This window comes from Osmerus mordax, chromosome 9, assembly GCF_038355195.1.
Source record: "Osmerus mordax isolate fOsmMor3 chromosome 9, fOsmMor3.pri, whole genome shotgun sequence".
Classification (NCBI taxonomy): Eukaryota; Metazoa; Chordata; class Actinopteri; order Osmeriformes; family Osmeridae; genus Osmerus; species Osmerus mordax.
Window position 1 is genome coordinate 1,492,755 of NC_090058.1, and position 25,050 is coordinate 1,517,804.

The 25,050-nt window shown below is 46.3% G+C and overlaps 3 protein-coding genes across 4 annotated transcripts; 2 read left to right on the forward strand and 1 right to left on the reverse strand.

The window, feature by feature from the left end:
• Positions 1-1,363: 1,363 nt before the first annotated feature.
• Positions 1,364-13,660, reverse strand: arel1 (apoptosis resistant E3 ubiquitin protein ligase 1). Of its 2 annotated transcripts, XM_067243530.1 has the most exons (21): positions 13,414-13,660; positions 13,012-13,180; positions 11,215-11,435; positions 10,498-10,569; positions 9,933-10,159; positions 9,275-9,512; positions 8,635-8,804; positions 8,209-8,389; positions 7,212-7,453; positions 6,867-6,944; positions 6,293-6,434; positions 5,977-6,098; positions 5,821-5,896; positions 5,607-5,716; positions 5,323-5,502; positions 4,844-4,969; positions 4,370-4,499; positions 4,182-4,240; positions 3,771-3,860; positions 3,404-3,579; positions 1,364-2,935 (listed from the first exon to the last, which is right to left on the reverse strand). In XM_067243530.1, the coding sequence occupies exons 1-21, from the start codon at positions 13,559-13,561 to the stop codon at positions 2,833-2,835; spliced, it is 3,060 nt and encodes a 1,019-aa protein (XP_067099631.1). In that variant the 5' UTR covers positions 13,562-13,660; the 3' UTR covers positions 1,364-2,832. The 2 variants fall into 2 exon arrangements, with proteins under 2 accessions (XP_067099631.1, XP_067099632.1); XM_067243531.1 differs by lacking the exons at positions 11,215-11,435; positions 13,012-13,180; positions 13,414-13,660 and adding an exon at positions 11,067-11,085.
• A 1,079-nt stretch (positions 13,661-14,739) lies between these two features.
• fcf1 (FCF1 rRNA-processing protein) lies at positions 14,740-17,006 on the forward strand. The gene is made up of 8 exons (XM_067243510.1): positions 14,740-14,841; positions 15,227-15,291; positions 15,379-15,450; positions 15,557-15,705; positions 15,794-15,866; positions 16,053-16,140; positions 16,306-16,400; positions 16,638-17,006. Exons 1-8 carry the CDS (start codon positions 14,839-14,841, stop codon positions 16,684-16,686), a joined length of 594 nt encoding a protein of 197 aa, XP_067099611.1. The 5' UTR covers positions 14,740-14,838; the 3' UTR covers positions 16,687-17,006.
• Positions 17,007-17,849: 843 nt separating this feature from the next.
• vash1 (vasohibin 1) lies at positions 17,850-24,975 on the forward strand. Its single transcript, XM_067243509.1, has 7 exons — positions 17,850-18,575; positions 19,337-19,425; positions 20,090-20,146; positions 20,750-20,824; positions 21,364-21,745; positions 22,783-22,892; positions 23,422-24,975. Exons 1-7 carry the CDS (start codon positions 18,348-18,350, stop codon positions 23,492-23,494), a joined length of 1,014 nt encoding a protein of 337 aa, XP_067099610.1. The 5' UTR covers positions 17,850-18,347; the 3' UTR covers positions 23,495-24,975.
• Positions 24,976-25,050: the final 75 nt, after the last annotated feature.

Below are 25,050 nucleotides of genomic sequence, written 5' to 3' on the forward strand. Positions count from 1 at the left end.
AATCACTTATACTTTCCAAGTATAATTCACTCAAGTGATAATTTACAACTCTGACTCCAATGTTGTCCAGTGAAATACTTAACACAAAATCCTTCAAACCAGTTCCTTTCATCCTTCACCTTACCTAACTGTCCTTTTCCTAATGCACATGGTTGAAATCAACATATTTCAGAGGCAAATAAGATGTGAAGAGCTTAACTTCTCTCAAACGTAAAACTGTGTTAGCTCTGACTGGATAGCCAAAAGCAGGCCCCGCCCCCAGCACCTGCACCTGTTCAACAACAAGTGTGAGGTTTCATGAGATCAATCTCTTAGTGGCTGAAGTAGATTTAGCTGGCAGGCTGTGACAGTAGAGGAGTCAGGGTGGAGCTGTTAAGTGGACTTGCATGTGCATCTGTGGTGCTCCATGAGGAGCATCAACACAGTGAATGTTAACGTGGGGTAAAACGTTATTTGGACAACACTGCTTAGTGCCTCTTAATACTGTAGCGCTAAAATGGTTGCTTTTCACAAATGGTGTGACAGTTCCCTGGTCGGCTCACGTGATCCTGCTAACAGTGCAGGCTGTGAAAACCTATCCAACAGGAACAGGATCCAACAGGAACAGGATCCAACAGGAACAGGATACAACGGAACGTGGCATTATATGATGAAACCAATGTTATTTTGCATGAAGTAACTTATCTACTTTCCAGCTTGCTCGGGTCTATGTCGACAAACACGAACGTGGTCGTTGCAAATGCCTAAAATAAATACAGAGAAACATACAAACACAAACAAACCACTTTTTTCACGCAGTCTCAAGTCTTATGAAGTTATAAGGAGGCTTACGACAGGGGCCATAGAAACAGCTGGGCTATCGCACGGCGCAGCTGGCTGGCGTGCTCTTGGGCACAACGTCTCTGTGTGGTGGAGGTGACGGGATGCATAGAGGAGACAGGAGGACCTGAGGGAAACCCTTTCAAGCCTGTGAAGAAACACTGGTAACATGTAACTAATCCATCGGTCCAGCCCTGCATCGCTCTGGTCTCGCCCCACACCTACACCGGACCAGCCAGACCAAGACAGGGATTAAGCCTGAAACTAAGAAGAATTCAGTGAAGATCTCCGTTGAAAAATGTTTTAGTCTAGGACTAGGCTTAACCCATGTCTGGGGGACTGAGCCGAAAGTTTCACAGTCACAGACCCCGGTGAGTCTTACTTCACAGTGACATCACTGTCACAGTCACAGACCCCGGTGAGTCTTACTTCACAGTGACATCACTGTCACAGTCACAGACCCCGGTGAGTCTTACTTCACAGTGACATCACTGTCACAGTCACAGACCCCGGTGAGTCTTACTTCACAGTGACATCACTGTCACAGTCACAGACCCCGGTGAGTCTTACTTCACAGTGACATCACTGTCACAGTCACAGACCCCGGTGAGTCTTCCTTCACAGTGACATCACTGTGATTTAGCGCTGCCTAGTCTTCCCGTAGCTATTCATCTGTCCAGGTACCATCACAGGCAAAGGGTTTGAATAAGGCAGGTTTTAACAAAAACAAACAAAACAATGACAGCTTGACTACACAGTATCATAAACAAGAATTCATCAATGGCTTGGGTCAACACACACTGAGTCAATAAGTTAGAACACAGAAACAGACTTGGGGATTTTCTTGGCTTCTTTAAAAACAAAAATAAAAATGAATGAAAATAACCTCTAGAGGCCTTGAAATCTTTATACTTTCAACCAAAACCAATAAACTCTAAAACTCAAACCCAAATAGTACGAAACGTATCCCTTCCCCAAACAAGAGATATTTACACATCAAGTCCCTTCTCTTCAATGATCAAATCAAAAGGCATGAACCTTTGCAGTAACATGAAAACCTATATACATGTATGTACACACAGTATGTTGAAATAAAAGGGTGATATAAACAAGCATCCATCCCTGATGTCTTAAGGCCAAAGTGCAGTGGGCTGAACAGCATATCCACACCATGTGTAGGCTACTCTTCAGATTAAACGTTCCAGAACTTTACAGAAGCATAAAGCGAAAATCTAAACTCTGTACATCTGTTGCGCTAGTGCTATGTTGTCTCTATATAAAACTAAGCAACGCTAGCATCTAGAGTAAAACTAGCCCTACCAAAGCTTTTTTTCGTGTTTGTTTTTTTCCCCCCCACCAGTTCATCTTCTATTGCATTTCTATTTTATTTTTTCACTCGACACAAAAGCAACATCATATGTACACAGTGCTGTTAGCATACAGAGATGCAGCTAACAGAGCCTTCTGGGACTTCCTGTTTGACTTCCTGTAATGCCCTCTGACTGTAATGCACCTGTAATGCACCTGAAAGAGCATCCTGGTTGGTTGGGTTGAGTCTGAGAAGAATGGCCCCTGTCCAGAGCAGGGAAGTATGTACCAGGTGTGCTGTTGTGCTGGTGAGGGCAGAGCCTCTCTCCTGCTGGATGAACTGAACAAGCAGCTGTAGAGCAGCCTGGACCAGCCAGCCAGGCCTGATGTAGAGCAGTCTGGATCAGACAAACAGGGCTGATGTAGAACAGCCTGGATCAGACAGCCAGGCCTGATGTAGAGCAGTCTGGATCAGACAGCCAGGCCTGATGTAGAGCAGCCTGGATCAGACAGCCAGGCCTGATGTAGAGCAGTCTGGATCAGACAGCCAGGCCTGATGTAGAGCAGTCTGGATCACAGCCAGGCCTGATTTAGAGCAGCCTGGATCAGACAGCCAGGCCTGATGTAGAGCAGTCTGGATCAGACAGCCAGGCCTGATGTAGAGCAGTCTGGATCAGACAGCCAGGCCTGATGTAGAGCAGACACTCAGAGCATGCCGAACCCCTCGCTGCCCTCACTGATGGCCAGCTTCAGCATCTTGTGCAGCTCTTCGTAGGAGTCGTATGTGGGGAGGCACAGCTGGTTGAAACTATGGAGGGACGACAAGGACACACAGTGAGAGACGGCTGTTAGCCTGTCCAGCAGCTTAGAGACAAACAGAGATGGGAAGTAACAAAGTAGGCAAAAAATATATATACAAATAAAGAAACTTTGTGTTTATGTGTGTGAAAAGTAAAAAATAAATTAAAATTGAAAATAACAAAAAATGTAAAAGATCATTTCTATATGTTCAAAAGTTATTTTAGAGTAAAACGTTTTGAAATAAAACAAAAGTCTGAACAATTTATTTTGGAAAAAAAAGCAGGTTATATTTATTTATTTTTTGGGGGGGGGGGGGGTCATTTTAAAACATGAATATCTGTACTTCAACTTGAGTGAAGGATGTGTGTACTTTTGCCATCGATGGAGTCAAACAAGCCTATACCACACCAGGCTCAATACATGAGATTAATACAGGAGCAAGATAGAGTGTGTGTGTGTGTGTTTGAGGGCTCACCAGGTGTGTGCGGTGGGCAGGGTGCTGTGTGTGGGGGCAGCGATGATCTGGAAGGAGGGGCAGAGGGTGTTGAAGCCACCGGGGGGAAGCTGGGAGGAGCCTGTGGTGAACTGCAGCAGGCGTGCCAGTTCCTCCTGGGTGAAACTGGACACCACGGCCCAGAACCACTTCATCACCTGGAACACACACCCACCACAGGTTTGGTTTTGTATCCTAGTGGGTTCCGACCATTCACTCCCATTCAAGATTGTGTTCTCTAACCACTAAGCCCTAACCCTTATTGTAATTTGAACCAAATTCGAACTCTAACCCCAAAAGCATTGGAAGTGATGTCCGTGTGGACCAGAGCAGGTGGTGAGTTTGCTACCTTCTCTCTGAAGTGCCAGGAGCCTCCAACGATCACAGCATGAGTCTTGAAGTCCTGAACGTTGATGTCTCCAGTCCCACACATCAGCAGCTGCACACAGGACAGGTTCAACATCCTCAGACACCACAACCTCCTCACAAACACCACCACATCCTCACAGACACCACGACATCCTCACAGACACCACGACATCCTCACAGACACCACGACATCCTCAGACACCACAACATCCTCACAGACACCACAACATCCTCACAGACACCACGACATCCTCAGACACCACAACCTCCTCACAGACACCACGACATCCTCACAAACACCACGACATCCTCACAAACACCGTCCACACCACTCCACTTAGCAACGTCTGAGGGCCAGGGCTACTCACTCACAAGACAGAATGACACATACCTCTAACTCGTTCTCATCAAATATGGCCAGAAGGTTCTCTGGAACAAGTTCATTCAGACCTGCAGTTGAAACAGCTGTTAGTGTCATGGTCCAGCTATTCAGAGACTTGACAAGCACACAGCATTCCTACGTAATAGTTTGGGTTTCCAAACAACCGGAGTACCTGTTAGACATGTTTGTGTGCTTACCTTTGAGGAAGTGCTCCACCTCCTCCCTCACCTGGCTGGCCAGCCGGTACTGAGACAGCAGGTTCAGGTAGTGCATCTTGTTCTCATTGTTCACAAGAATCTGGGCTCCTCCGGCTATCAGCTCCACCACCTACAGGAGGGCAGCAGAGGGCATGACTGGCCAAGCACATCTCACCCCCCGCATCATGCTAATCCTCAACTTAAACGCCCACACAGAACACACACACACACATACAGGACACACACACACATACAGGACACACACACATACAGGACACACACACACACACATACAGAACACACACACACATACAGGACACACACACACACATACAGGACACACACACATACAGGACACACATACGTCTGTGTGTGGGACCAGAGAGGGAGAGGCTGCAGGCTAGTTTCAGTCCTGAGAGTTCACACCACTGTATCTGGTGTCTGATAGGGTTATGGTAAGGACTGTATAATCACCCTCTCCAGCTGTCCTGACTTGCTGTACTTCTCCTCAGCGAACACAAGGTCCATCTCGCTGACGTCGTTGTTTAGGATGAAGCAGACCTTGGTCTTATAGAACTCCTGGTCGTCTGCCTCAAAGTACTGCCACGGAAAACAAAATGAAAACGAAGGGGAAAGGGAATTCAAATAAACACTTTTTTATATTGGATCTCACTGGAAAACAGAGATGACTCATCCACTTAGAGGGGTGGAGGCTGGGGTCCTTGTGCGGTGTTAACAACACAGCGGTTTGGCCGCTGAGATATGAAATAAACAGGTTTCATTCCTCCGCCCGTGAGATGACATCAGCCAAGCAACCAGACCCAGGGAGAGACCTGGGAGGAACCCCAGACCTTCACCTGGGGTGCAGTAGGCTGGCATGTGTGTGAGTGTGTGTGTCAGTATGAGTGTGTAGTTTGAGTGAGTGTGTGTGTGAGAAAGTGTGTGTCTCATACCTTGTAATTCATCCTGAGGCCGATGATCTGTGCGAGGAATGAGCGGGTGAAGCGAGCGCGGACCAGCTGCTTGTAGGCTCCGCCCAGTGCCGACTCATACAGACACTTCCCCACCACGCGGCCCGCAAACTCGTAAATCTTCAGACGCAGGTGGACGGGGCGCTCTGCGTTGGGGTGGACCTGGGGGGAGGGAGCAGTCATTAGCTCACACACCTTCCCTCCTGGACTGACACACTAGAGTGACCCCAGCCCAGAGAGCCAGAGGGTTAGAGAACAAGGATTACCAAGCCCTGGTTGTTGTCGCTGAAGCGTGTGAAAAGCTGGTTGGACGTATCGAACAGGGTCTTGCATATGAGCTCGAACCATTCTCTACGAGGGCCTCCCCAGTCCAGCGCTGAGGGGGAACACACACACACAGTCAGGACATCGTGAGGTATCTCCACCCGCCAGGTCATGTTTCTCTCCTGTGTGTTGCTGCTCACCAAGCACTGGACTTACCCTCCTCATCCTGGAACACCACCTCAAAGTTCTTACTCCAGTCTGACACAGAGAAGTTCCTGGTGGCCTTCAGAGACTGAGGGAGGGAGGGGGAAGAGTAAGAAAAAGCACTAATAAAGCTGCACTTCTAAATCAGCCACCTAGCTGAGCACTCACCGAGTCCAGCATGCTGTGCCTGCTGATCTTCAGGCAGGTCTTGGTGCGAGGCCTCTTGGAGTGGATGTTTCTGAGCTCTCGCTGGAAGAAGCTCACCTTGTCCTGGAACGTCTCAGAGCCTCCTGCAGACACAGTGACTCCGTCACAGCACAGCCCAACACACACACACACATAACACAGCCCAACACACACACACAGCCCAACACACAGCATAGCCCAACACACACACACAGCACAGCCCAACACACTCTCACAACCCTGGACAACACCAGAACCACCGGAGGGCTGTAGTGAGTGGAAAACAGCTCAGACTCACCTATGTTCTTATGGAGGAAGCGGATGAATGTGGCGGCCATGATGTTTCTGTCTTTGCAGCTGAGCTCCACTGGCGGCTGGATCCCATCGTCCACCACCAGAGTCAGGTACTTGTGAACGGGGTCAGGGCCGTGGTAGGAGAACTAGGGGAGGGGAGAGTTAAGCCATGCCCGTGTGACACACTGGGACCCCACACACTGGGACCGCACACACTGGGACCGCACACACTGGGACCCCACACACTGGGACCCCACACACTGGGACCGCACACACTGGGACCCCACACACTGGGACCGCACACACTGGGACCCCACACACTGTGACCCCACACACTGTGACCCCACACACTGGGACTGCACATTTAAGTGCAAAACATTTTTTTATGAGCTAGCTCATGCTTAAAACAAGTACATTTGGCTGCCGATGCAGTATAAAAATGTCCCTTAAATTGACAAATTATTTCACTAAAATAATGTGGTGTTTACTATACAATTGATCAGCCATTTATACTAAAAACAAGTCTAACTAGATTTAATATCTAAAAACAAGATGATCACACTCCTATTCCTGCTCACCTTAGTCCCAGGACACACTCGGAAAGTAAAAAGGCGCCAAGGAATAATTTTCAAGTAGAACTCCTTCACAGAAAGTTGCTGTGTAAACAAAGCGATTGACTTGGTTATTAAATATATCACCATTCACCACAGAATGCCACCTTAAAAAGAAACACTGAACATAAGTGTCTAGACCAGCGGTCTTCAACCTGATTCAAATAAATGGGTGGTTATCAAGCTCTGCAGAGGCCTTATATCGAATATTCTGATTATTATGAATACATCTGAATCAGGTCTGTATGCGAGCAGAGAAACATCGACAACATGCACAAATCCTCCTCGTTCTTCCCCCCTCTCTCCAGGTACCTTTGGCGATATGTAGCAGTAGACTTTTTTGGGCTTCTTGACCTTCTCTGGCTGTCCCTCCACGGGGGAGTCATGCTCGTCCTCCTCGTCCCCCATGGAGGGCCGTCTCTGGGGGGCCAGCAGCGAGGAGGCGGGCAGCTGCCAGGAGGAGCTGTAGGCCCCGCTGCTGTAGAGGTAGGCCTCAAAGTAGATGCTAATCCCTGGGGTGGACACGTTCTTCTCCACACAGTTCTTCTCGTTCTCTGTGGGTGTCGGGGTTTAAACGGGAAGTAAAGTGTTAGACAATAGGCTACTGCTTCAACCAAGTACAGATATTTGTGAAGAACATTTTTTAAAAGTTGTCAGAAAAATGTATAGTGAAATCAGAAGGTTGTTGGTTCGATTCCTGGCCGTGCCAAATGACGTTGTGTCCTTGGGCAAGGCACTTCATCCTACTTGCCTCGGGGAGAATGTCCCTGTACTTACTGTAAGTCGCTCTGGATAAGAGCGTCTGCTAAATGAAATGTAAATGTAAAGTACTGATACCAGAAAAATCTACTTAAGTACAGTTACGGTTATTAGTTGGCCAAGGACATCAATGAATAAGGCATTGGGAAAGTTCATTTACATATTCAAATATATCTAACTTAACGTTAGCTAGTTACAGCTTCTTCGGTACTGTAACGTAGCTTATAACCTCCTCTGCCCTGTTTGTCACAGCCTGACTGAGCGAGCCGAAAGAGCTTCGCTGTATTCCATCTGTTTGTTTGGTTGTCATGACTTTGCGAGTGATTGACGTCATTGAAGACTGTTAGTTTGAGTTCCGTGGAACGAACAGCTCCCCGCAGTCGTCGAGTTGCAACTTCATGACATTTCATACAATTCTAAAGCAGCGGTGGCAGTGATAATATAGCGGAAACACTGGGGCGCAATTACTGCCCTTTCTAGACTACCAAACGTAATACATTTTAACCGGTTCTTAACGGCAATGACATCTCTACTCCTGTGACACACTGACCGCTGAGGACGATGATGTCGAACTCTCCGTTGCTAAGGAGCTGGTCCTGGTAGGAGACGCGTGCGCGGAAACAGCCCCTCCTCCTCAGGGTGAGCTTCAGCAGCACCTGACACAGCAGTTTGTTGGACGACAGCGCCTGGCTGTAGCAGTCCTCCAGGCTGTCCTCATCCACCGTGCCCAGCTGCAAACACACACACACACATTCAGCTCAGTGGTTAGAGCCCCGCAGAATGATAGGTTGCAGGTTTGAATACGCCTCTGTATTGCTGCTTTGGATAAAACCATCTGCTATGTAAATACAGGATACATCTCAGGGTGCCAGTGATACAGCGCTGTAGACAGCCAGGTGGTGTGTGTGTGTGTGTGTGTGTGTGTGTGTGTGTGTGTGTGTGTGTGTGTGTGTGTGTGTGTGGGGGGTGCTCCTACCGAGTGGATGTGGACGGTGTAGTTGAGCTCGTCTGTGAGGGAAGTGGAGGAGCTGGTGGGGTTCCCGTACTCGTCTCTGGGCTCGATCTGCAGCACGTGCTGCTGCCCGCTGGTCAGCAGCAGGGTGGAGAAGTGGTACGCTATCTTGGTCTTGGAAGGGACCACGGTACCTGGGGGACCAGCAGAGAGTCAACGCTGACAGGGGGAGAAGGAGGAGCCTGATTGGAGGACCAGGGTTGAGGAGAGCTATGTGCCAACCCAGTGATCCTGAGCAAGGAGACTGATTGGATGATTGTTTAGCAGACTAAACATCAGGGGTGTGTCGGTGTGACTTGAAACTCAAACAGCTGACAGCCACGTTACCACAACAGATGGCTTTCCAATAAAATACAAACTAGTAGATAGTCAGGTGGCTGAGCGGTGAGGAAGTCGGGCTGGTAATCCGAAGGTTGCCAGTTCGATTCCCGGTCATGCCAACTGACGTTGTGTCCTTGGGCAAGGCACTTCACCCTACTTGCCTCGGGGGGAATGTCCCTGTACTTACTGTAGTCGCTCTGGATAAGAGCGTCTGCTAAATGACTAAATGTAAATGTAAATGTAGATATTTCGCAACTGTAGAAAGCATTTGCTCTCCTTGTACCTGGCTGGAAGATCTTGTTGTAGGGGCTGTAGGCCACGTTGAGGCCTCCCAGCTTGACGGCGACCTCGTAGCGTCCGGCCTTGCGGACGGTGAAGGCCACCTTCACCACGTTGGCCTCGGGCTCCTGCAGGACTTCCTGGGTGACGGGGATGTCCAGGGCCAGCTCCACGTGGGTGATGTTCACTCTCAGCCCCACAGGCCTGTGGGCTGGGAAGGGCTGGCCGTTCTTGTAGAAGAGCTGGGGGGGGGGAGCGGCAGGGTATGCAGGGTCAGACAGTAGGGGTGGCGGGAAAAAATCGATTCATATTTGAATCGCGATTCAGTCTGCTTGTGATGCAGATCTATTCACAATTTTTTCTTTTTTATCTCGGAAAAATTGTGAATCGATTTTTACTGGAATCGTGACCCCAAGAAACGATTTGAAAAGGTACCAAAAGATTCCCCCCCCTATCAGACAGGTTTCACAGCAACGCGGCAGGAAGCAGACACAACTGTAAACCAGATGCGCTTTGACTCTTATGACAGTCCCTCATGTTTGGAGACCCATTCATCCCTGAAGTACAGGCAGTGTAAACGCTGCAGGGTGGATGGTGCAGGATGGTGCAGGATGGTGCAGGATGGTGCAGGATGGTGCAGAGACAGGTGTGGTCCGTCTCACCTGAACACGGAAGCTCATGGTCTGGCCTACTTCCTGCGGGTCCTTCCAGTCCCAGGACACCCTGCAGGAGCGGGGGTCCAGGTAGTTTCCCCGGACGTAGTCGTAGATGCTTCGGTCTCCACGGCGCCCTGGGTCCTCATTCTGCAGGAAGCTGACCACCCGGGCGGCGAGCTCACAGAGGAACTTGATGGTGAAGACAAACGCTATGATGGAAACAGTAATTCCACCTGGCAGAGAGAGAGAGAGAGAGAGAGAGAGAGAGAGAGAGAGAGAGAGAGAGAGAGAGAGCATGCTGTGAACTCCACAGAGACAACACGGCATTCAAGATGACTTACTGGAACTTCCTCTGAGAGACCATTTGAAAGATCAGACGGATTAGCTACGTGAGATACGGATGACACAAGAACAGACAGAGAGATGAGGAAGTATTATTTGTGTAACATCACGCGCAAAAAATCTAAGTCAACACCCTGAAAGACGCTGCACTTGGGTTCCAGTACAAGCGGCCGGTGCAGCCTGACAGAAACCACAATCCAAAGACCTCTACATGTCTGAGTAAACTCACCAATCACGTAAAACATGAGGTCCCTTATCAGAAAGCACAGCGCCACAGTACAGCCAAATATAAGAGCTCCGGCTGAAACAGATGAAGACAGACACTGTTAGCGTTCAGATCAGAGTCTGGGGCTGAGCAGGCAAATAACATGTTTCACTTTAAATTAATTTCAGTGTTGATGTATTCACTATGAAACGGTGCACTTAAAGTAAAATGTTAGCCAATATCCTATCAGTTAGACTTTGCACCCAGGATGACCCATGTTTTTCTGAACTAGCTAAATGCTACTGGCAGGTCACACAAAGTTTCCGGAACAAATAAAGAACATATCTTTCTGTCTGGTCAAGTAGCAGACCACTCAACAGACACTTCAAATGGAAATGTAGCTCACAAAACCCATTACACAATATAACACAGAACCCCTTATCAGCTACTATGCTGGAATGTAGCCTGTAAGGAAACTGCTGCACTCCTTTCAGGGAGAGGCAACAGTGCAGACAGTTTACCTGCCTCCAGTCCAGACAGTTTACCTGCCTCCAGTCCAGACAGTTTACCTGCCTCCAGTCCAGACAGTTTACCTGCCTCCAGTCCTGACAGTTTACCTCCCTCCAGTCCTGACAGTTGACCTGCCTCCAGTCCTGGTGTGTGACTCTACACACGTAACAGGTCCTTATCTCTCACCGTCTCTTCCAGCAAACAGTAAACCGTCTGTTTTCAGGCACTCACCGATCGACCACTTCTCATTCAGACGCCTCTCTGCTAGACTGTGCACCAGCTGGATCTCGTAGTCCTGGTCACGGCTCCCCCTGGAGGCCTGGAGGACCTTGACGCCGGTGGACAGTTTGATGTAATCTTCGTAGTAATACCCCCACGCAGCCAGCGACAGCTGCAACTGACTGTCAAACTGGGCTAAATCATCCAGATTCAGACAGCCCAACTTCCTTAGTCTGCATTTGGACCACAAACAAAAAAACGATTGTAACAAAAATATATAATCAAAATTTATCCACTTTAACAAGCCAGTGGTCTCACTGGCACACAGCAAGTTCCAAAGAAGTCGATTTCAACTGAGGTCGATTTCACAGTCAAGGACACGCTCACGGATAAAAAGGAAACAGTAGTTTATTATCCTGATCTGCACGGGAATAACCTCTACGAAGAGCTTTGAGGTTGTGTAAACAGCAAGCTGGACTGGGACAATGAGTGACCCCCTTCTCTTCCATGGAGAGATGGCTACTTCAGATGACACTATGGCCCAGCTTCTCAGACATGGATAAAGCCTAGTCCTCAAGTAAGAGAAAGATTTTATGAAGATCTCCATTGAAACAGGTTTTAGTCTAGGACTAGGCTTACTTTATGTCTGGGAAACTGAGCCTTGATGTTCCAGATGCTTCTCTGGGAGGTAAAAAGTTTAACAGCTGCAGTGGCTATTAGAACCACTGTCTGACATTAAGATAGTGTTTACACAAGATCAAATGTTGATGTAAATGATTTATAACTATGGCTCTTAGTATTTGATTGAATCAGTATGCCAATTGTGATCTCCTATGACCTTCTATGTTTTATGGTCTTTGATGAATGCTAATAATAAGTACTTGGTTTGAGAACCTAAATAGACAAAGATGCCCGCAGTTTATGCGATGTAGTTACTGTAAACTACATAAACCACAGTGACCTTTTTACATATTGTTTACCTCCAAACTCAAGCATAAACTTAAAACACGAGTCATGACTCTGGGAGTCAACGCAGGAACACTAGAGCATGCTGCAGGGCCAGCAAATCCCTCACATCTGCAGCGCTGCAGACAAGCTACCATGTGGAACAGCCCTTAAAGAACAGTGATGACTGCAGCAACCCTCGGAAACACTGCAGTCTTCTCATCTCAATGTCACCAAGCACAGAGAGCAGGGAACAGGGATGCTGCCCTCTGCTGGACTACGAGAGAACACAGCACAGCAACGTGTCTCCTGCAGACCAAACGGTTACACCAAACATCGGTTCAGTGGTTCTCAACCCTGGTCCTCAGGGACCCCCCCCCTGCCTTGCATGTTTCAGATGTTTCCCTGCTCCAACACACCTGATTCAAATGAATGGGTCGTTATCAAGCTCAGCAGAAGCCTGGTAACGACCAGGTGTGTTGGAACAGGGGAACATCGAAAAACATGCAAGGGGGTCCCTGGTGACTGGGGTTGAGAACCACTGCTGTACATGAAGGCTGATGAGAGTCAGGGTGATGAGAGAGTCAGGCTGATGAGAGAGTCAGGGTGATGAGAGAGTCAGGCTGATGAGAGAGTCAGGCTGATGAGAGAGTCAGGCTGATGAGAGAGTCAGGCTGATGAGAGAGTCAGGCCGGTGGAGAGTCAGGCTGATGAGAGGGTCAGGGTGATGAGAGTCAGGCCGGTGGAGAGTCAGGCTGATGAGAGAGTCAGGGTGATGAGAGTCAGGCCGGTGGAGAGTCAGGCTGATGAGAGAAGCAGGGTGATGAGAGAGTCAGGGTGATGAGTCAGGCCGGGCCACCTTACGTGTGGTAGTAATGCTCCAGGTTCTGAGAGCAGAGCCACTCCTGGAAGGCAAAGTCTCTGAGCAGGTGGATGTGAGCCTGGGCCAGCTCGCTCCAGCGCCCGGCCTCCTTCACCTCCTCCTCCAGACGGCTTAGCGCTGTCAGGATCAGCTCCTCCAGGGTCTGCACATCTGGGCACACGCACGCACACGACTGTCAGTCACAGCAGCCTGGCTGAATGAGATTACTACACATCTTAAGAAAGTAGATCGTGAATATCTTATTTGGTGTGTTTATAACTGACTGACCCTGGGTGTAATTTCAGGGGGATTCAGTCACTAACACTTAAATGTTCTCATACTTCACTGTTACTACACGCATTGATTAGGTTGCTGATCGAATAAATTGCCGTATAGGAACCGACCTTCAAATAAGTGTCTGTATTCTGAGAGGTTGTGCCCTTGAAGCCATTCTTCAATTTGACTCTCTTTTCCTTTCTTCCAGCGCACTTCCCAGAAGAATATCCACGATGCAGAGCAGAAGAGAAAGGTCAGCAGGAAACGGCGGTCCATCAGACCATCTTCAGACAAGACTATGATTCCCTTCGCTTTCCCAGAAAACGCCGCTCTTCACAAAAGGACTCGATCGGTTTCAAGGTGCCAACTCCAGAAGTCTCGAATACTGCTCGCTTATTTCTCTACACATGAACAGACAATAATATTTAATTGATAACGCTGTATTCACTGTACTCTTTAACTTAACAGAATGTCAAGTTACCGTCAAGCTAAAAACCAAAAACGAACACTGGAGGCGTGTTGGGTGACGGGACAGCACATACAGTATCGTTCCCAATGAATTAAATATGCATGAACGACCAGGTCAAAAGTTCCCATTACACTTAAGGCCTAAACTAGTTAACTTTCTTGTCTATGTTATCTATGCAATGTGCAATTATGAAAGGCCAGGCCCATTTAAAACGGAATTCATTTTCAATTTAAACAATACTGACGTTAAGGCATACGTAGCACCATAGTAAACAAGGTTAGCTAGCTATCACTAGTTAGCGAACGCTGGAACTTATTAAAATGAGACACTATACTAGCTAGCTCTAGCCTATTTGCCATCTAAATTACATAGCACAAACAATTATATAGCTAGCCAACTGATTTATATTTGCATTTACCAAAGTGTTGGGTTGTAACATGTCTCTCTAGATAGCTACGCTAGTAGATAGCATTCCCTTTCAAGCAAGCTACATCAGCAAAAAATATAGTTTCATTTCAAAATTCTAGCACATAACAAAGTAGCCTTCCGTTTAGCTAGATAGGTTCTGTGTCGGGATAAACAAGAGAATCTGGAAATGAGAATCTGGAAATGACCTTAATGTAACACCAATAAAATGTAACACCATGAATTCAGGTGCATTGTGTGACTTGTCTAGACTAGAGTAGTTAGATAGCTACTAGCTACTGAGCTATCTAGCTCAGCGAGCTGACAATGTCAGAGCATAACATGATGGTTTAGCAGGACACATACTGTTAATAGCGCTACAGTGATCAAGCGGGCAAGAAACGCATCAACAAAATAGCACCACGTTAGCAAGATATCCACACGACTTCTGACAATCCAATTTAGCTACATGTCTCTTAACGAAAATAAAATCCTTACCTCAGCTTCTTAGCTTCATGGTAGCACCCATAGCAACCGGAACTTGTTTTTTTTTCCACAACCGGAAAATGGTGCAGAGACGGCTGGCATTGATGACGAATGATTCGTGTTGCTGGAGCTGTCGCACGAGGACTGCAGCGAGCCACACAAACAGCTGAAAACTAGTTTTGGATCTTAAAACATGGTAAATCTCAACTTGATTAATATTTCGGAAAATCGAATAGTTGAAATCTTTGTAACTGAAGGATGTTTGGGTAGTCGCGCTTGTCTTTGTTGTTTTGTTATGTTGTCTAGCTAGAACTAGCTAGCTAGGCTAAGTTGCATGGTGGAAGGTAAACTAGCTAGCCTAGCTAAATCAGAATCAGAATCAGAAAGGGATTTATTCGCCATGAAAGTTTGCACAGACAAGGAATTTGCTTTGGCAGGAAGGTGCATACAATAAACATATACCTAAAATTTAAATATGTGGACTAACTATACTAAGGGTACATAGACTAGCAGTACTAAGTGTACTAAGTACTAAATTAACTAGTTTACAACTTGAAATGTGTTTTCTTCGTTTGATTTAGGGGAAACAGAAGACTAAGAAGTTTGCTGCTATGAAGAGAATGATCAGTTTAAAAGACCATAGAATGTGAGTATGTAGTAAATTATATGTAGTATCTATTGACTAAATTAAATTAGATGTCTAAATGGAATGTGTAAATTATTTTTTCCTTAGAAAAGAGAAGGATCGTGCCAAAGCAAAGGAAAAAGTTAAAAAAGATCCATCTGCAATCAAGGAAAAAGAAGTGTAAGAGTTTTAAAATGGGCCGGATACTTGAAATTAGACCCCAGACAGCTTATTTTTTGCTGTCTTTTCTATTCACATTAAAAAATTTAATTTTGTATCTCCGCAGGCTAAAATATCCTTCATGCCTGTTCTTCCAGTATAACACACAGCTTGGGCCCCCATATCACATCCTGGTTGATACAAATTTCATAAACTTCTCCATCAAGGCCAAACTGGACATTGTGCAGTCTATGATGGACTGCCTGTATGCCAAATGTGAGTAAACATAATGGATGCATCCCTGTTACTGTAAGCAACAAGTCATGTTGGAGCCCTAATGACTATCCTGTTATCTGTTGCGCAGGTATCCCCTGTATCACAGACTGTGTCATGGCTGAGATAGAGAAACTTGGGATGAAATATCGAGTTGCTCTGAGGTAAAACTACCCCTTTTAAATACGTACGCAAAAAACATTGTCTCACTTGTTTTTGTATGTGTAGTATTTCAAATCGTTACCATCGTTATCCTTTCCCTACTGCAACTGCATTGTTAATACACAGCAATAACCCTTTTTTGGTGAGTTTGACCAAAATCCGTATTCAACCATGTTTCACGTTTGTAGAATAGCGAAAGATCCTCGTTTCGAGCGACTTCCCTGCACGCATAAAGGAACATACGCTGACGACTGCCTGGTCCAAAGGGTAACACAGGTGATGCACCTCTACCATACCCACACAAAATACTACACACGCACTGAGCACAGGTGATGCACCTCTACCACAGCCGCACAAAATACTACACACACACACACAGCACTGAGTTGTCGTTTGTCTCTGGAGAGAAACTCTTAACTGATTTGTATTTTTCCATTACAGCACAAGTGCTACATCCTGGCCACCGTAGACAGAGACCTGAAGAGGAGGATCCGGAAGATTCCAGGTGTACCAATCATGTACATCTCAAACCACAGGTCAGAAAATGCAGTGGTGCTGCCAGTCAGGTTGCTTTTCCCCTCCTTGGTACTCGAACTCAAGCCCTCTGACCCGCAAGCGCGACTAACCAGCTGTGCCAACAGAAAGCTAGCTTGACTCTGGCGCGGGTGGACTGTATTTATACTTGAGGACGGAGTCTAATCTATTCACATTGGCTACATAACGTGTGTTGAAAGTGTCCTGAAGTACGTGTTCGTCTTGTTGTTGCTGTACAGGTACAACATCGAAAGGATGCCAGATGACTATGGCGCTCCGAGATTCTAACATTGATGGGTCATGGAGTGAGAAATGGACTCGGAGGTCCAGTTGTAAAATAACTTGAGCCATAGGTTTTATTGGCTCACACTTGGACTTTTGAGACTAATATTTGCTGTATTATTTAGTTTTTTGTGATGAGGGGTGTTGGTTGGTGGTGGAGGGAGGCCGGTGGAGGGAGGCCGGTGGAGGGAGGCCGGTGGAGGACGTTGCATTTATGAAGAGAACTGCTGGTTCATCTGTTTTACCAGTTTATGATTATGTATTGCAGTGCAAATACATTCCACCTTTCAATGTGTGAAAATGAATAAATAAGCCTGGATTGATGCATTAAAGTCTCCTGTTTATGGTGTGGCTATGATTTAGTCATTTAGCAGACGCTCTTATCCAGAGCGACTTACAGTAAGTACAGGGACATTCCCCGAGGCAAGCAGGGTGAAGTGACTTGCCCAAGGACACAACGTCATTTGGCACGGCCGGGAATCGAACTGGCAACCTTAGGATTACTAGCCCGATTCCCTAACCGCTCAGCCACCTGACTCCCGAATGATAAATTACTGTCATGCATTTTTGCATGTCATTTACAGAGAATGTAGCCATTTCCATGTTAACAAGTGGAGCAAAAAAAACAAACATATATTTTATGATGTTTATGAAATTGGTTCTGTAGATGTTACATTAACGGATACGTCTTGCACACGTTTTGTCAAGTGACTTTAACAAACATGTTCTCCGTCTAATTTGTGATCATATGAAGACAATCCAGACAGATCTCTAAACTGATACTGTAATCCGCTCGATCCGAGCATGCGCAGCTTGCAAGGATCGGGGAGTGTCTGAGCGCCGTTGTGGGCATGAGATCAGCTCGCGCTCAGCGGAGCTTTGGGCGTTATAACCGGACAATGACTCGGACTGACACGATGAATATTGTTTCAAGAAATTTACCGATTTGTGATTAGACTACCAAATTCGAGGAACGTCGGGGAAATGTTTTCGTGTTCAACCTACCTGGTGTTGTGGATGTAAAGCGAATGACCTCTGGGAAAACGTTTTTGTTAGTGATTTCTAGGCTTTAGGGTACACATTGTCTGAAAGCGAGAAATGTAATATTTGTTGCTGTTATATGCTATAGTCATTTGAGGGATTTTATGTACTCGTGTGCAAGGACAATCGTTTTACCGGAGTAGCGGTACTGCTTAATCACTGCTGAAGTTGAAAACGGCGAATTGTCATGCACGAAGCTCTAGTAATAATACCTGTGTTTAAATATTGCCTAGTAGGCTACAACTGATTTCTCAACAAGAACCAATTAGAGGTTTGAATGGTGCAGATTCTGTATGGGTTCTCTATATTGAGTAAAAGCTCTTGAAACTTTCAGTTTCCCTTCTGCTTTTTAGTTTTTGGACAAAGTGATTCCACATTTCTGTCTGGCAATTACTATAGCTTACTTTCATCAAATTGCGTTCGCCTTTTATTGGTCTCTGTGGGATATTTGTATTTTGGACACAGAGAGACCTCAAAATAGGTTCCCCACATCCAATGTGTCATGAGTTTTACATCTGCTGTTGGAGTCACAGTTGAGAACAAGCAGATTAACGGTTACAGAACCGATCATTTCTGAACCTCGCTGCGCCAGTATCCAAGACAGGACTTTGGTCACTTGTGGGGAGATGATCAGGAGCGTAGTGGGCTTCGAAGGGGTGGAGGAGAGAGATGAAGAGCAGGAGGAGGAGGGCGAAGAGGATTTGCGCGATGGAGGGGTGCCGTTTTTTGTCAACAGAGGAGGCCTGCCTGTGGACGAGGAGACTTGGGAGCGGATGTGGCGGCACGTGGCCCGGATTCATCCTAATGGAGAAGACATAGGAAAAGGAATCCGGGGGTGCAATGACCTTCCCAAGGTAGGAGCACAACAGTGACTCTGACGTGCTGTGTTCAGTCAGAGCTACATCTTCATACACTAGCCGAATTGTAGTGGAATAACTGCCATGTTGTTCGTTCCCTTCATTTCCCCTGCAAAATATAGAACCATCCTGTGGGAAGCAGTAGATTGTCCCGTTAATTTAAATCAGATACACAGGGCCCTGGATGTGAGGCGAAGACTGCTGATAATGCAGGATTATTTGAATTGACTCAGTAACGACCCTCTAGATACCCCTAAACCGCTCAGCCGTTAACACCTAACGGCAGTTGTGCAGGTGTTATTTCTCACATGGTTGCAGGATACAGCAAACCTGATTAATGTTGTGTGTTTAGCTCGGACAACCAAGAGACCCGCGTTTTATTCCAGCAATGATTTTGTTGTTGTTGTTGTGTGACGTCGCACTCTTGACTGTATTTCTACAGATGTTTTCAACAAATCATATCATCACAGTGTTGTTGGCATGTTGTTGCAGTGGCATGTTGTTGCTGGTCACTGCAGGAGGCAAACAGCAACATGCCAGTAGATTTACCACTGCTGTCCAAACAGAGAAAATGCTGCCTCTGTCCTCAGGCTGAACGCCCTTATACATTCAATTAATACCCGCCTTGTGAGGAATAGTCTGCAGACAGTTTAATTTAGAAAAGGAAGCTGAGGGGTTGAACAAGAGACCGTTCAGCAGCTGATGTCAATATACTGATTGTGCAGTGCTGCCGTCTAAGTGTGTTTTCTGCCCCATAGATTCCCATACCGAGTGTGCCTACATACCAACCAACCACCACTATCCCACAGCGCTTGGAAGCCATACAGAAATACATCAGGGACTTGCAGTATCCTTTTGCCTGGAATGGTTCAACCAGATGTGAAACTTTCACCAAGATCAGAACATAGCTGATGACTAGTCAAAGAGCCTGGGAACGTTTTATCAAGTGTACCATATGGAGCAGTCTGGCTTTAGGATGGAAAGTTTTGTTAAAATTAAAAGATGTCCAGAGATGTTTAAGTGCATACTTTCATCAAATGAAAGCTGAAAATTCATTTTGGTGGAATGTGTGGGCTAGAATCAAGCATTGGACAGTTTAAATAATTGTCAGCCATGCTCTCCATAATGTACTACATTAAGCAACATGCATAATGGATTCAAGTTGATTTAATTTATGAACATAGGGCACAAAGAGTAGCTATGCTACATAACATTTTAATGGCCATTGAGATGCCCCTCTCATGAAGCTGGCCTTCTTGGCTGGCCTGGTGATTTTTAACACATGTGGGTGAGTAGTCTGTTCAAGCCATGCTATTTAAACCACTTTATCATTACTCAGTGCAAGATGATGATCAATTATTAATGGAAAAGAGCCTATGAATAGAAAAAAAAGCACTCACAGTGGTCTTCTCGTCTCCAAAGTATACTGGTGTGTGTGTGTTGTGAAACCACTGTAGCTAGTTCCCTTTTCTCTCTGGTATTTTGGGTTTGTCCTTAACAGAACCCCACAGGTACAATCACACTGGAACACAGTTTTTTGAAATCAAAAAGAGCCGTCCTCTCACTGCGTAAGCTGCTGTTTTTAACATTCCTTTTGAGATTTCAAACCTTTCTTTTTCAGGTCACTCGTTGATGCTTGTGGGGGAAGACTGTCTTGTTTAAAGCAGCGCTGTAAATGTCAACAGAGCAGATGACTAGCGTGGAGGGTGAGAGGGGCGGGCTCCCCCAGGGGCCAGGAAGCAGACACAAAGCTGCTGCAGACGATAGTCTGCTGATACTGGCCTCTCCTGCCGATCGTACAGGCGAGGGGAGACGGGATATTTGTCTTGCACCCCAGGGCTTTGGCTAAGGAACAGATATCACAGATCTGTTTAGCCTGCAGATGCTTATGATGCTTTTCTCTCGCTGAGCTGCACTCGGCTGAATTCTCATGTCTCGCGTTTGGGAGGTCTTGCATGTCGTCGACAGTGCTGCAGAAAGGAAATAATTTCCTCGTTGTGTGACCATAGGGGAAGGGGTCGATATTGGCACAGCGACTTGTCAGAGAGCCAATAGTGGCTTCTGATGAGATTGGCTTGGCAACACTGGTCATCACGCCTCTGCATGACTCACAGAACCTGTGTTCCTCTCTCCTGCTGTCTCTCTCTCACCCGCTGTCATGCTGTCTACAGGTTGATGGACATCGCTAAGGAGATGACCCGCGAGTCTCTGCCAATCAAGTGTCTGGAGGCTGTGATCCTGGGAATGTATCCTTGTCATGTGACGTGCTGTATGTTCCAGTTAATTCTACCGGTCAGTGTAGTGTGAGGTACTGTTTTGAAGTTCCATCAGAGAGTATACTTTGAGTTTTGTAAAATGCTAATAGCACAGGTGTTTCCATGTTTGTATCATTGTCTATGAACCGGTGTGGTCCTGTCAGGCTGGCAGCTGGCAGTCACGTGGGGAGAGAGGAGGAATTGTTTGTGTGTTTTTTGGCAAAGGTCCTTGACTTGCCGTTCCAAATAGCTTTCAAGGAAACTACTTTGTTCCGTCTAGAAAACCCAAATAGCCTTGAGGGAAGCCCTGAGCTATGTGTGAAAACACTGCTAAGATCTGTCCACAACATGAGTTTACCAGCTTAACCAGACTGCCAAGGATTATTTGATTAAACAGACTTTTCCTGACATCAGTACACTTTGTGTTTACAAATATAATATCAGTAGATATCAGAACATGTACCATAAACACACCATGTGTGTGTGTGTAAGTACAGTATGATAAGAGCTGTTTCCTTGACCCGGCCCAGTTACCTCACCAACAGCATGCCAGGTGTGGAGCGTTTCCCCCTCAGCTTCAAGACTCACTTCTCAGGGAACCACTTCTACCACATCGTGCTGGGGGTCCACTGTGGGGGGCGCTTCGGGGCCCTGGGGATGAGCCGCAGGGACGACCTCATGTTCAAGCCCCTGGAGTTTCGCTCGCTGGCGGACCTGGTGCAGGATTTCCAGGGGGCCTACCGGGGCCTGTGGCACAGCCTGCGCAAGGTGAAGCTGGGCCAGTACGTGTCCCACGACCCCCACAGCGTGGAGCAGATCGAGTGGAAGCACTCCATCCTGGACGTGGACAAGCTGTCTCCTGAGGAGCTGAGGAGGGAGCTGGAGAGGCACGCCAGGGACATGAGGCTGAAGGTACCGGGGCTGAAGAGGGGGGCTGATCAGGGGGGCCCGGGTGGCCAGACACAGAGGGGGCTGAATCAGGGAGACCTGATCCATTGGCAGGGAAATTGCGTATTCTAACCTTGTAATCTTGAGAAATCTATTTTCCAGTGATTAGATTTGAGTCTTCCGCCCACACAAGTTCACCAGAGAAAGTCCAGTATAAACGAGTATAATGGAGATGTGTCCGAGCATCATTACATTAGAGATCCAAAAGGGAGTCACTAGGGGAGTGTAGCCTGGGCAGGAGGAGGTGCTCTCCGCCTCTCTCAGCCTGGGACCCCCTTTTCTCCAACATCCCTGCAGGGGTCAAGCCACGGCCTTGACCTGCTGTTTGAGCAGCCATCACTCTCCAGCGATGTGTGTCTGTCAGGCGCTCCCCCGAGGAACGAGGAGAGCTGTAATGATGCGTATCCTGCAGTGTGATGATGCGTATCCTGCAGTGTGATGATGCGTATCCTGCAGTGTGATGAGACTAATGCTGATGTCTCAGCGCTGCGCCATAGTGCATCACACGTGGCTGGTTCCATCGATCAACGGCTGAGGTTTTATGGAGAGCTTGTGCACAATGACTGGACAACCAATCACATCACAGATAGGGAGGGTTCCACCATCAGCTCAACACTGCATCCTTCAGCACATTTGCGTCCTACCATAATAGAAGTCCCTTTAGTGGCCCTATAAGTAATTAAAGGCTGATTCTGTGTCTCTGTCTGCATGTGTGTGTGTGTGTCTGACTGTGTGTGTGTGTCTGCATGTGTGTGTGTGTGTCTGACTGTGTGTGTGTGTGTCTGACTGTGTGTGTGTGTGTGTGTCTGCATGTGTGTGTGTGTCTGACTGTGTGTGTGTGTGTCTGACTGTGTGTGTGTGTCTGCATGTGTGTGTGTGTCTGACTGTGTGTGTGTGTGTCTGACTGTGTGTGTGTGTCTGACTGTGTGTGTGTGTGTCACTACTATCCCCCACCATGTTATATCCAGGAGGTCTGAGGAAGCTGTTGTTCTGTGTTGCAGATTGGTAAGGCTGTTCCCCCCTCCCCCACCAAAGACAGGAAGAAGGACATGGGCTCCCCCCTGCGTGGCCCCGGAAGCCCCATGCGCAGGAACAGCCGTGTCGAGAGACGGTAACACACACTGCAGTCACATATCTACAGATGCTAGGGGTGCTCATAATTAACCCTGTAACATTAACCACCAACACGAATGTTTACTGGTTAATACTATCGGTTAAACAGTGTTGCAAATTTAGCGACAACGTTGCAAAAAACATCTAAACCCTTATGGGATTAAAAAAAATATATACAGACACTCATACACTCTACATGTTTTATCTTGTTGGTTAATGGTCGTTAACGAGCGTCTGTCAATTTTTTTTCTTCTAAATGTGCATCCCTAAGAGATGCGGTAACACACTGCAGTCACCTACATATGTAGTCATAACACAATCAGCCCAGGGTTCGCTTCTTCTACACTGGGAATTGTATTAGGTCAATGTTCAAGTTAATACTGTGCTGTCTGTTTATGGATATTTAAAAAATAGTGTAGACTGATTTGTTAGTGTTAGCGCAACAGTGGTGATGTCTTGTGGTTTGGGACTGAAGGGAGTCACACGTGTGTCACATGAGACATCATAACTTGTTTTGTTTCCTCCAGGCCATCCGGAGAGAAGAAGGTTCTCGATCCGAAGCCGTCTTCAGACATGAATGGATATCAAATTAGAGTATGAGCAGGACCATGTTTTAAGTCTGGAAGCGCTTGTTACGGACAAATGCCTTTGGACCTGTTCCATTTGACTTACTATACAGTCATGGCAATGTTTGCTGGCTAAAAGCTGAAGGCATACTGTACTGCTACAGTAGATGAACAGACACAATTCCAAAACATTCAACTGTGCTGTGGATTTTTGTTACCACAAACTTGGTGAGTGGTGATGGCAGCATTTTAAATTCCAAAAGGTCAAACAGGTATTTCAGTCATATTTCTAAATGAATATGCAGGGTTTTGTCAATATGCAATGTGAAATTTGGCTCATTTCTCAAACTAGGTTAGGATACCACAGCCTAAATGTGCAATTAGACATATCATAGATTTCCATGTTGTCAATCACTTCTTTTAGATGTTCCTGTGAGAATTATGTGCAATCTGTGTCACTGTGTAGTATGTAGAGGTGTAAATACATGTAATCTTTAGCTCTGCTGGACAGTTAATGCTTTTGTAGTGACTAGTAACTAACCACTGCCATTGTGCCTTTTACAAACGTTTTAATGACGAGATAACAGTGACAACTTTTAAATGTTTCTTACCGTATTACATTTGAGCAAACTGCACCAAACTGCTATTTATCTCCTTTCCCATATAACCATGACATGAGTTGTATGTACATTTACCACATACAAGGATATTAGCATGTTCTGCTATTTACATGTATTTAATGATTGAATTTGGGATGAATCCATAATCATTGTACTTTCTACAGCATGGGTGGTGTGAATGTGCAGAGAATGAAGACACTTGTCGGATGTAGTTTAGTAGCAAAAGTGAAAAGCAGATCTTTACCTGGGCAGTAAAAAGCAGATCTTTACCTGGGCAGTGAAAAGCAGATCTTTACCTGGGCAGTGAAAAGCAGATCTTTACCTGGGCAGTAAAAAGCAGATCTTTACCTGGGCAGTGAAAAGCAGATCTTTACCTGGGCAGTAAAAAGCAGATCTTTACCTGGGCAGTGAAAAGCAGATCTTTACCTGGGCAGTGTTCACAGTTACACTCACTGTCCAGAGAAGCAAAGACACTGAAGCTCATTTAACTGACCTCTTAGGCCTTACACCGTAGGAACCAAGGCAGGTAAATAGTTTCTTTTTGCCACTGTATTGACATCGATGTGTATGCATCTTACTTGTATGCATCTTACTTACCCACTTGTATATTAAGTGGGTACTTGGATATTTTCACTTGGTGCAAAGCGACAGTTTTACAACAATCATGTCAGTTTTGTATGTGTGCTGTAGTTTCATGCCTTCCTTGGTATTGACTATTATCAGCTCAACACTCAGATGGAGGTTTAGTCAAGTTGAGACATTTTAAAAGTCCAGTAACATTTCATTTGCTTGTAAAATTGATGTTGTCCACTTTCATTTAAGCTGTAAAAACACAGTTGTCTACTACCAAAAAGGTAGAATTTCATAACACTTTCAGACTTTAATAAAGCATTCCTTTACCTATCTGCTTGTACCAGTTATTGTAAAGGCAGGACTGACTCTTCTGGGATAGTGCTGCTAGCTGGGAGTT